Below are 13,243 nucleotides of genomic sequence, written 5' to 3' on the forward strand. Positions count from 1 at the left end.
AAATATATTTGTAAAACAATGATCAAAGAATTTCCATTTTATTAATATGAAATGCGCCTATTAAATATAACAAAATTAAAAATGCTTATATAATCATAACAAAATCTTTAATGCCTGTTTAATTGTAACAAAGTTAAGGTTAGTTTAATTATTACAAAATAATCGAAGCCTATTTGCGTATTACACATTTTTAGTGTGATATTTGTTTCTGCTTGTTTGAAAAAAAATGTATGGATTTTTGGCTCCAATGACGGTACTCAAGACAGAGCTGTTTTAATTTCAAGACTGGTCCAGAGTTTGAATTGCTGTGACAGATGAAAATGTCTTTTCGCAGAGTGTCCAAATTTTTCTGCGGACCACCAAAATGTTCGACTGCTGATCTAAAGGTAAAGACAAGGTATGCATGACGAACTCTAGGGCCTGCAATAAACAGCACCTGCTTGCCATATCCTTTGCAGCACATCAGGCCAGCAGAGCCCGATAGAGATGCTGAAGCTTCATAGAACCAACCCTGCAGGGCATAATAGTAAGAAAGAAAATATTGTGACAAATGACAGATACCATATTACTCAGCTTACAGCTTTGATTTGAAAAATGGCCATTCACACTACTGAACTCCAGCAAAAAGCTTGCTACCCTAACAAGTCTGCCTACATGTAGTGCCCTGCCAGAAATACCACATCTATCTTATTTTAAATGAATGGGCTGCTGCAAACCACGTTAACACGTTATTGTGGCACAACAATGTAAATGGGCTTCAATGAAGAAATATGGAAACTGAAAAGGAGTTCTGCATTACCATGCGTCTCCCTTCAGCCAACATTGAAATCTGCTGAGCAAATCTCAGTGCACTCTCAAGCATCTGTTTGTGTACTAATGACAGTATTAAACCTGCTTCAATAAATGCATGAATTTGTCTCTAGGTTATGCCTCGGTGAAAACAGAGTACACAGCCTAAATAGGACTGCCTCATTACTATACAGATCAACTACAGGCAATGTGGTCAAATACTCGGCATCATTTACTAAGCCCCATCTCCCCTCTATACAATAGGCAGGTCTTACTATCACAGCAATAACACATACCTATTACTAAAATAACAACTGATCAACTAAACCAACCCCAAAAGAAACCCCATAGTCCCATATTGGGGGAGCCATCTTTAATAACAACAAGCAGCAGCTCACATTACAGGAGTTTTTACAAAACGTCTCTATTAAAAATAAATAAATAAAACTGCTCAAACATGTTTATATTGGCAACAAATATGACATAGGCTTGGTCAAAGTTACATCTGACATTACCCATCAAGGGTGAACTATGAAAGTTCTCATGTGAAGCCCTGCCTTTCCAGCTGAATCCTTACATGACCCCGGTGCTGAGACAGCGACAAGAAGCGATCAGCGGAAATGATCCTGCTTTTAATCAGCGTTATGAAATTAAAACCAAGCACAACTTGTGAATAGTAATTAAGGTCTACATTTATACAGGGAAAGTTTGTAAACCCCTAGGAACTTAAAGCGTACCTAAACTCAGAATTTTCACTTTACATAAAAGGGTAGACAACTCTTTTATGAAAGGTAAAACTTCAGTTTGTTTGTGTTTTTAATTGCAACACAGAAAGACATTTTAGGTGCAGAGACATGGTCTTGAAATCAATTTGTGGAATTGATAGGCTGACATCTATCCTTAAAGTGAGACACTGAGCTTGCCCCTTTAAGGGCAAAACGCCTTTGGACAGGGTTCACCCCTTCACATAAGTTACAAGAGCCCATAGCAGGTGCCAATAGCCAGTGGTTCCAAGTAAGAGGGAGCAAGGGAACCTCCTTTCATGTGACTGTGCTCTAGCAGCCAATTCCCAAGTGTAAATTCTGTCACGACTTGAGGAATCACACCATCAGTTCTAAAGTCAGACACCAATAACTTGGATTTTTAATGCCGGTTGCTAAAAAGTAAGAAGTTGTGGGGGAATGCTGGTAAGACAAGTATAACTGGAGCAGAGGTCCCTACAGAGATATGTTTAAAAAAAAAAAAAAAAAAAAAAAAAAAAAATCACAAAAACAATTACATCGTGTCTTTCTCAAACAGAATGTTCTCAGAATAGATGAGATGTTTCCTTAAATGTGCAGTATTTATATATGTGTAAGAAGTGCACACATGAGGAGTGCTGTGGGTTGCGGTGAGCTCCAGTGCAGCCGTATCACCACCACTATGGCAGTGGCTGTAATTCAAACTGAACTGCTCACTGCTTTTTACTCAGCTCCTGACTGCATCCCTTCATGCAATATTACCACACACAGAATGCAAAATATATTTTTTATACCATCATGTGGAAAGGGAAATTGAATAAAAAAAAAACAAAAAAACACAACATATATTTTATTTTTTTGAACAACTTTATGTCCTCACTCCCAATTAAATGCCAAAGTTACACCTACACAGTTACAATGTACAGCGGTTTTCTTTTTGAATTTGTAAGAAATGTCAATGAATCATAGGTGGTCTACAAAAACTAAACCAACTGGACAGTGCAAACTTACGTAGCCCCAGATGAGGAATTTCTTACAAAAGCAGCAGAAAACGAGTGTTCTTTGTGACTAATAATGATTTACAATGTTGGACTCGGTAACATGACAAAGTTTTAGTTTTGGGCACCTAAAGATATTTTTTGGGAAATAGGTATGTGTTTTTATTTTAAATCAATTTATTTGATGCCAGCGTGTTTCTTTCTGTCTTCTCTTTACCCTTTCCTGTGAATGGGTGCTCTCTGTACTCATTCCCAAGGATTAGATGGCAGCTCCCTTACACTTAGAGCACAGAGGATCCTATAGTTATAAAGTAGTTATTGTACTTATGAGTACCATCGCCACTGAAGTCCATCTTCACACAAATGCAATAAGAATTCCAGTTGCTGCTATGATTCACACAGTGTGTGTGCGCTTGTGCGTGGCCTGCATCACTTATACCAAGCTGCAATGTCACTAATCACTTCAAAGATGCAGAAAACAGAAATGGAGATGTAAGCTGTTGTGGGAAAGGTCCTCCTCCTGTGTCACCATTTGTATCTGTCTGTAGCCACTATTTAATGCACAGCACTCCCCAATATGTGGCACTATATACTCTTTACATGTAGTCCCCGAGTTAAGGACATCAGACGTACAGACGACTCCTGGATACGAACAGAGCTTCCCTGCTCGCTTGTGTGCAGGACAGAGGCTTGATAGAGGGGACAGTTCACATGACTTGCAGAAGAAATCTTTTGCTGTTCTGTAGCCTCCTAATGACCAAGACAAACTCTGCAGTTGTTTTTTTTTTTTGCTAATGTGAAACGATTTACAAAATACAATGTTAACCAATTTTCATTTCTTCGTAGTGTACATAAAATGCTAAGGTGAGAAACAGGCCTTAAATGTCTTTCCCAAAGTACAACTTTACTTATATATACAAAAATCACTGCTGTGTATAAATCATAGAAGCCAGCAGGCTCAAACATCTCCAACACAACCGACAAAGAAAGAATAGTGCAGATCCAGGCCTACAAGTTCTGTGTATGTCCTTAAGAAAAAAAATAAAATAAATAAATGAGAACTAATCAGTCCATGGGCTTCTCCTAGAACCGGCCCATTACGATAGTAGGGAATAAACACATATAGGATAGATTAGCAGCAAAATTACCCTAATCTGATGAGTGCTACAATTCATGTGTAATAGAGCAAAGTTTGCAATGTTCATGGTGTATCGTGTGTGTCCTTGAGAAACTTCTAAATGACTGAGCTGGGCTGAAAAGTTGACACTTTGTCCTGGCTGTACAGCTCACGCGGAAAAGCTGCATTTTCAAGTAATTCCTCTTCCTGAACAGAAAACACTCCAGTTATGAGCTTTACACAGTCACAGCTATGACCTTTAGCCTACTACTCTGCAGCAAAACCAAACACTAAGCAGAGCTTCTCAGAAGAAGTTTATCCACAAACACTGACACAATGATAACATGCTGTGTGCCAAAACAAAAACAAATTCTTCACTCCACAAGAAAAGTGCAAAACCTTCTCTGGTGATTACAATATGGATCTCTTCTACAATAAAAACACAATTTAGGTTCTTTGGTGTTCTTATTCTGTGACTTTTATTCCCTACGTAATCAGAAATTATCTTACATAATTACAATAAACAAAAAACTGTGTTATACTGCAAATGATAAAAAAACAAACAAACAAAAAAAAAGCACTCTGATCGTCTTTTCCATATATACCTAGCAGAACATTTTACCCTTTTATCATGTAATATCTGGGCAGGGTCTACCCCTACTGTGTCTGTATTCGTCTGTCATTTGCAACCCCTTTTTAATGTACAGCCCTGCATAATATGTTGGCGCTACATAAATACTGTTTGTATAATAATAATAATATAGCTCAGCTCAACGGCATGCCATAGTCTTCTCCGTTAGCAATGAAGGCTGCCTTGACCAGAAGCCTGAACACAGTGCTAGTTCCATGGCACAGTAGATCTTATTCAGGTTCATGTACATTGAAACAAACCAGACACTAAAAGAATATGTAAACTTGCCATTGCTCAACTCATTGTAAAGAGCACCAATTGCCTGGAGGTAAAGCTGATCTTTTGGTTTTAGAGGCTGCATACACAAGTCAAATTATCGTTGTTTGAGATGAGCATGATCATTCCAAAAACAATCTCCAAACTCCAATGGAAGACGGTGCAGTAAGTATGGTGCGGCTTGCTCGTCCTTGTCCTCTCCGCCATAGAACATGATTATTAAACAGAATTTATATAACGCCAACATATATTGTAGCACTGTACATTAAATAGAATCCAATGCTTGTACGTTCTATGGTCACTGGCAATTAGCAAAAAGGATCATTTCCAGCAAAAAAAAAAAAAAGCTGGATACACAGCATGTGGATACCTGTATGGGAATTATATGAACATCTAAGCCCCATACTCATTCTGGGTCAGATTATGAAAGTATTAAACGATCAGAACACCAACCAGACAAGCTAAATTTATCTATGTTTCTAAATAAACATTTTACAATGAATATCAAGTGGGCACTCCTCACCTCCATAAAACCATGTACACACAATTGATAATCCTTGCCTGAAAGAAACGATCATCCTCGTCTTGGGAGAGAATCAAGGGTGGAGCAGCTTCAAAACACCGGGAGTAATCTGCTACTAAACGACTAACTTCCTATGGAGAAGGGTGATGTGGGGTGGCACTTGCTCTTCTTACACCCGACTGTCTCCATAGAGATGAGCAGGGCACGGTGTACAGTGATTGTTCATTCTACCGTTTCTGGAAATGATCTTTTGTGTTTATTTCCATCAACAGAAATCTGATGTCTGCATACAGCTTAACTGACAGCTTTTTGTAACAAAACCTAATATAATCAGGACAACAAAATAAAATGACTTTCAATGAACGTGATCTACATTCTGAACTTTGGGCAAACATTAGGTAACTATATTTAACCATTTAATAAATACAAAATATAGTTTTTACTGCTGTTGATACCATGCAGTATTTTTTTTTTAAACAAAAGATATTTAATGTGGTGCCAAAAGATAAACAGGGCAACAAACTAAACTTTTTCTGGCACACATATTGGATTTTTCTTCTAGGTTCAACAAAGATTACAAATTGTTACCCTATTTTATAAAATGACCGCCATGAGAGACAAACAATCAGTACTATCAAGTGTGTTTAATCATGTTTGGATTGCACAGCATATTCATCTGGCTCAGGCTGAATAGCATTCTTTTATCTCTAGCAATGTGATCTGATTCTTGGCTAATACAATACTTGATCGGACATTGCCCCTGTGCTGCTGTATGCCTGCCAATATTTTCACCAAGGTATCAGTCATCGAAACCTGTAATACTTTATTGCCTTGGTTTTTGCCAAATTTTAGTTACAAAACTTCTTAAGACTCGCAAAAAGTATAAAATAACAAAGATATATATATATAAAAAGATAGTTACACTAAGGCAAAAAAAAAAAACAAAAAAAAAAAAAAACAAATGTTTTGAATTCTGTCAATTTGGAAAATGCTGAACAACTGCTATTGTTAGAAAAGGATGCCAAATTTTACATCTATATTACTGCCACTAAAGCTTACATTGAGACCTCTGATATCTGAATTAAACCTCTTTCCAACTATATGCCCTACGATGACAATGAATGCAATGGTATCAGTCAGTAAATCCATTCTGTTCGAGGTGCACCAAGGAGCTTGCTTCTTCCCCTATCGGGCAGTGCCCGGCCCCAGCAGACCCAGGGATAACCCCAATGTCTAGGTGTGGGAGATGAATATGCACTTTCCTGTCTCTTACAACGCACTGCTCTGCTCTGAGCATATCTTGCAATAACTAATTATCAGAAAATCACTGTCTGTATAGGGTACCCTGGGGACTGTAAGGTAACAAAAGGCAGTATATAAGTGATATTTCTTTATAAACTTCTCAGTTTTATTTTTCATAATTTGATGCTGCCATCTGTCTGGTAAACCTTGCTGCACTGAACTGTAAGTGAACATGCCTTGCATTGTAATATTTACTGGAATTATAAAAACCTGTGAAAGCACATACACTACATATACTACACTTCAGAAACAGCAGTGATTGATACATGGACTCCAATGAATTCTCGTCATCACATGTCTGCAGGTTATCTTCTAGGTAAATAGGACCTAGAGACATTGAACTACAACTAATTGAAAGATATTGATGGTTAACACAAAAAGCCATTAGATGTACCAGGTATCTACACATCAATGAGGGTGATTCACTAATCGGAGGATATCATGCTCACTTACCACCTTGCAAGGAATAATTCACTTAGAAGGGTGGAAAAATTCACTTTGCACAGAATACCCAACCACATGCAAGGGAACCAACAAAGTTTATATTCCCTTTCACATGACTGAAGGATAAAAAGCTCTGCTGATTTCTTGTACTAAGCCAAGTCAAAGATCCTATGCAAGGGAATAATTCACTTACACATTTAGTAATTTACCCCATAGTATTTACAACTAAACTATTAACACAGCCGCTAGGATTGATTTTCTACAGTAGAAGGCCACAGCAGCACAGAGTCTATCCCTGGTCCCAATTCAGTTTCCAAGCTACCATTACTGGACACACAAGGTTCATGATACCTAGGGCCCCGTATCACTTGGGAGTCTCTACAGAATAGGATCACCAACTACCCCCCTGATACGGCACACTGGAATTTATCATGACAGATCTCAGACCGACTGCAATGTCCATAGACACCTGCATGGTTATTACCGACCTGTATCTGGGACGCTGACAATGCAGCAATGATAAGTGCACAGGAAATACAAATACACATAACATTGAACAAAACATGCACACAACTGTACATATGACACACATGATACAAGCCCTCCATGCATTCTGGTGGCACAGGGGGCAGAGATAGGAAGTAAGGGGGTTCATTAAACTTTTCATATAAAGCAGTGCTTCCCAACCAGGGATCCTCCAAATGTCGCTAGAGGTTCCTCGAGAAAGTGAACAGTTTGTGCCTCTCGAGTCAGTTTAATTTATACCAATGATCTTCCCATTGGCCAGCAATATAATAGACATTCTTCCTTCTGTCCACCATACTATTATTCTGTGATCCATGGATATAGTAATTATAGATGGGGTTCCCTAAACACCACATTTCAAGGGATCCCCCACGTTACAAAGCATATACTAATTTACAGTATTTATATAGCACCAACATATTATACGGCGCTGTATATTAAATAGGGGTTGCAAATGACAGACAGTGACAGAGGAGGAGGAGGAGAGGACCCTGCCCCGAAGAGCTTACAATCTAGGAGGAGGGGGAAGTAGCACACATTAGGAGGGGGGATACAAATATAAAGCTTTGTTTGCCTATAAAGCTAAGGACAGCAAAGATTGAACTTATCCAATGTAATGATCCCGCCCTCCATAATGCCTGACCCTCACCTGTGAAGTCTGACCCGTCCTGGACAATGCCCAGTACTACACACATGACCAGTTTCTTGTCTCATCAAGAGTCCCCTTAGGGGAGATTTCCCTACACTCCAGGCCCAGTAAACACAACAAAAAGCAAAAGGAATTCTCCTCTTGTGGGCACAAATCTATTCTGTCCTCACTACAAGATCCCCCTTAATTTCCTGTTCTGATGACAGCTCAATTATTTCTTACTTTTACACAGCCCACAATAGAGAAAGATGGCCTTTGCAGCACTAGGTCCACGGTTCGATTCCCAGCCAGGACATTATCTGCATGGAGTTTGCAGGTTCTCCCTGTGTCTGCGTGGGTCTCCTCCGGGTACTCCGGTTTCCTCCCACATCCCAAAAACATGCAGTGATGTTAATTGGCTTCTCCCTAAAAAAAATTGACCTTAGATTGTATTAATGACATATGACTATAGTAGGGACATTAGATTGTGAGCTCCTTTGAGGGACAGTTAGTGACACGACTATGTACAGTGCTGCGTAATATGATGGCACTATATAAATGCTGTGTAATAATAATAATCTCTACATCAAGGCTGCAGAACGGGTTATAACCCAACCTCACTTTAGGGCAGACTAGGTACCAATGGGGAACGCATAAAAAACCTTTCAGGAAACTCTTACTAATGATTGCTATATCACAGCTCACAATTAGTGTGGTGATCAGTGTGAGGAATGCCTGGCACATTACTGGTCAGTGGGAGCAATGTCACCCTTACAGATAGCTAAAAACATCATTGGGGGTCTCCTAAACTGACCGGGGATGTACAAATTACTTATTGCCCAGAGAACCCCCAGCAACTTTTGGAGGAACCCTGCTATTGGGGGTTGGCTTACATACAAATCAGCAGACCCGTACTCTTGGCATACATAATGGTCACCCGTAGATCCCAAGCACAGACCTGGGTGTGAGTGGCTGGATGACCCCTGTGGCCCCCAGTAACAATGGATGATATGGAGCCATCAGGCTGATGCTGCAATCCCCAAGCAATGTTATACAAGTCAGAATCAAGTCAGAATACAAAGCACACATGAAGAGGGGCCATTCTGCCATTGCTGCCCACATGGGGGTGCCAGGGAGCGCTGACCCCAACCCAAGGTGACATGCAGGTACTTACCCTCCAGCAAACAGATGTACCAAGGTGTCTCTCTGGCTCATTCTCTCTCATTCTTCTCCCCTGCACACAGGAATGGAGGGCAGGGGAGCTGGCGCTTGTTCTGGACTGTGTCAGTGCTGGTGAGGAGCGGAGCCCCCACAGGCGGAGGACTGCCAACCAGTGTGTGTGGTAGGCCCGCTGGCAGCTTCCCAATCCCCGACGCCTGCACTCAGCACTGCCGCCTCCGAGCTGCTGCCGGGACGAAATGTCAGGCAATATATAGGTGTATAGCGCCTACACAGGCTGTAGAGAAGCCCCTGCCCTACGTCCCTCCTCACACACCCAGGCTGACCAGTGTCGCCGTCTCCTCTGCTCCCCCCTACTGCCGCCTATCGCTCATGAATATTCAGTAGGCCGACATCAACACAAACTCGATTGGATGGCGATCCAGGCCGGACGTGACGACACGGTGCAGCTGTCTCTCACGTGACGTGACATGGAGCTGGCTCATGCCAAGCTTCTGCTCTGTACAGAATTGTATTGGGGACTACAAATCCCAGCATGACTCTGCTCCAGTAATATGTCAGTGCCTTATAATAATAATAATAATAATAAAATCCATTTGTCATTGGGAGTCTTTATGGTATTTTACATGTATGGCATGTTACATTTAATTTTCCATTTTTCCATTGATATGTATGGCATTACACAAGTAAACCTGACCAGCTCACCTGACAGTATTCCAGCACCAGGCACCGCCATCTTTCTTCTATTCCTATACGTCCTAGACTGTAAGCTATTCGGGACAGGGTCCTCTCCTCCTCCTGTGTCACTGTCATTTGCTACCCCTATTTAATGTACAGCACTGCATAATATGTTGCCGCTTTATAAATCCTGTTTATTAATAATATTTAAAAAATAATAACATCTTTCCCCTTCCATATGACCTTTGGTCAATTTGATTGGCCATGCTGGGATGATATAAATATCACATCATTTAAATATCACATCATCCCTGCACACACAAGGGAATGGCGGGTTACATTGGTAAATAAAGCTGACTCTCAGCTTTTGCCAGAAACCGGGAGCCATCACCCAGGTAAGATGTATTTTTACAGAAGGGACCTTGCCTGTGCCATTCAGCAATAATGACCGGCCTGATCACACAAACCTAAAAGGAACTTTTACAAAACATACTAAAAATTTTTTATAACATGGGACGCATTCACTTTTTAAGTTTAGCTGTGTATTAAGTGCAGATCAGGAGCAGACATGCAGTGTGCAGTTGCATGAGGACCCCAGGCCCTCCTCAGCCAACAGGGGGCCCCACAGCCAAGGCTAGATCTTCAGGTCACCCGTCTGCAAATTTGCAAGTTTAACTTGCACAGAAGAACAATCCAATACAGCCTGCTCGACAGATGCTCGAAATATAAGCCCTACCCCAAAAATAAGCTACATTATAAATAAATACATGGACAAGAGGTGCTCATTTATTGCTAGACATGAGAAATTGGGGCCAATGGTTCTAAAGGAAATGGAGTCACAAAAATTCAAGATGGAATTTAGGGTTTGGAGAGTGATGAAGATGTTCCAGAAGATGATGACATGACTGTATTTGAATAAATGTTAATTTTTGTTCCTGAATATCACAAGAAATTCATGATGGATTTCACGATCATCCCCTGAACATAGGCCCTAGTCCATTGTTTGGAGCAAAAATGAATGTACAACACTGTCCTATTTTCGGGGAAACAGGGTATTAGTGCCAATACTATCAACCCGCCATCCCATTTGGTTGGTGTTGATGTAGTTTTCTTCCCTTCCCACTCCTTATTGGTACACTGACCCTCTAAATGGGGACAGTGGTATGTTTTTTTAAAACCCCCTCTCTCTCATATTGATGATACTTACCTTATCACACGCTGCTCCCTCTTCGCAAGTGTGACTCGGGGTGGATTTACCATGCAAAAAGCGGTAATCCCCAATTCACACTCGGGCTCACTAAAAACATTAAAAAAAACACCTTGTTCCTTTGGTGTTTCCCAGTGACGTCGGTGCATGCGTCGTTGTGGGCGGGAGGAGCGGCGGGAAATTCAAATATTTTTGTATTGGCTTCAATACAAAATAGCTGTATTGAGTCCAATACATAGAAATCTTTATATAATATATATATAATTATATTATATATATATTATATATGCAACTGTACATTTATATTACATGTTTCACTTTTTTTTTTATTTTATTCTTTAACAGATTTTTTGTGTTTTTTATTTAACGTTTATTATTACATTTTATAAATATCGCACATATTTCAGTGAGTTAGGCCTAAGAATTATAGCCTATAATGTAAAATAAATTTCCATGCAAAAAAATGTAATGCTTTTTGCGTGGAAATACTGATAGAATTAGAAAGCTAGGAGGGTTCCCATTAGGTGCTAGAGGGCAGATAATGGCCATTTAAAAACCCATGTCTTGCACAAGGATACCATTCTTCAAAGACCCACTAGTGCCCAACAAGCAACAGTCACTGCCCAGAACACAGACAGCAGGCACAGGGGTCTGAATAATGTGTAAGGCAATGAAATGGATTCATCCTACTTATCACTCGGTGAACGATCTACATATCTATGATGAACAATTGAACAGATGTTCTGTGAATCATGTGTAAATTTTCATTTGGGTGAAGCTTGCCTGATTCTATCTTTGACAGGAGAATTTTTCTTAACCCCCTATTATAAGTAAAAGGATTGTGGAAATTTGAACCTTGGTTACAAAATAGGGGAATGACAGGTGAAATTCATGTTGAACCTGTGATAACTACACCCCAAAGAGAAGTAACATCCAAATATCTTTTCAGAGGTCACAGTAGTGAGACATTGGAAACTTCATTCAGTCTTCTTATCATTCTTGTGTTATAAAGCACTGGATTTATCTGGCTCACAAATGAACTTTAAAACCCACGATTTAGTTTTTGAACACAAAAGATTCTTTCATTATTCTCACAAGACAAACACACACTATTATAATACATTTTAGTATTCATGTGCAGCGTATCAAACTGTTATTACATTATTATTATGAGATCCAGCATGCTGCATGTGTTTCACATAAGATACACTAAAGGGTGTTCTAATTAGTTTGTCCATGCACATTACAACTTTATTAAATAACTTTCCAATGTACTGTACGGGATGAATGAACTAATACAATTTAAAGAGCACAGATTGGTGGGTACTTCATGTAACTGAATACTAGTCTTTATTTAGGTCATTTTTTCTCAGGTCACCTAGGTGAACTATTGTGTACACATCATTCCAACCAATTCCATTTCATTGAAATCATACAGTGAACCATTATGGTGATCAAATGACTGCATTTTTTGAGAAATCTACAGAAAAAGAATCAATGCCTTAAGAATTCAATGTATTGTGTCTGTGTTAGCGGGCACACAGCACCTGTTAGTTTAAGGCAGCCCGTTAATTTTAATAGCCTGGCTGATGTACCAAAACATTTTTTGCAGTGCAGGTAATGTTTTGTGCTTTGCTGTAACCTCAGTGCATTGAGAAGTTTCAGAATGAACAACATTGCATTACACTAATACACGTAATGCAGCAAAATAGTATGACACATATGCACAAGAGTGTTCTCCCCAGGTGTTTAAAGTCAGGTGAATAGGGAGGTTTGTGTTAATAAAAAGATGGTGTTACAGATGGGACATAGTTAGATGCAGTGCTGTCCAGTGCACAATGTGGTGTGGAAACAGCAGGACCCATGTGCAGTGTTTTTATTTTAAGGCTACATCTGCCCCAGCAATAAAGGGAAATGCAAACTGCAAGTGGTAAATTTAAGGTAGCTGGCACTTTCTGCACCCTGTGCTATGCTATTTTTTCATGCCACTTGGCAAATGTGTACTTCCCCATGTTAGCTTTTTAATTCAAAAGCTGCCCCACATTAAAAGAACAAATTTAGAATTTGGTACACAAAAAGGCAGAAGCTCCAGCAACTTTTTCCCGTCAGTGGCACAGAGAGCTTTGTAAATAGAGGATCTCCCAGTCTTGTGACCTATCAAACTCACATAAAGTACATAAAATTCTCCTTATGTAAGAGTTCCTTC

General features: G+C 39.7%; 1 protein-coding gene across 1 annotated transcript in view; it reads right to left on the bottom strand.

Annotated features, from left to right (window-relative positions):
* Positions 1 to 9,555, bottom strand: part of SLC25A36 (solute carrier family 25 member 36) — a 30,847-nt gene extending 21,292 nt beyond the window's left edge. The window contains exon 1 of the mRNA XM_072407878.1: positions 9,148 to 9,555. Coding sequence (XP_072263979.1) covers positions 9,148 to 9,188 — 41 coding nt within the window. The 5' untranslated portion in view covers positions 9,189 to 9,555. The remainder of the gene's footprint in view (positions 1 to 9,147) is intronic.
* Positions 9,556 to 13,243: the final 3,688 nt, after the last annotated feature.

The sequence above is a fragment of the Pyxicephalus adspersus genome, chromosome 4 (genome assembly GCF_032062135.1).
Source record: "Pyxicephalus adspersus chromosome 4, UCB_Pads_2.0, whole genome shotgun sequence".
NCBI lineage: Eukaryota > Metazoa > Chordata > Amphibia > Anura > Pyxicephalidae > Pyxicephalus > Pyxicephalus adspersus.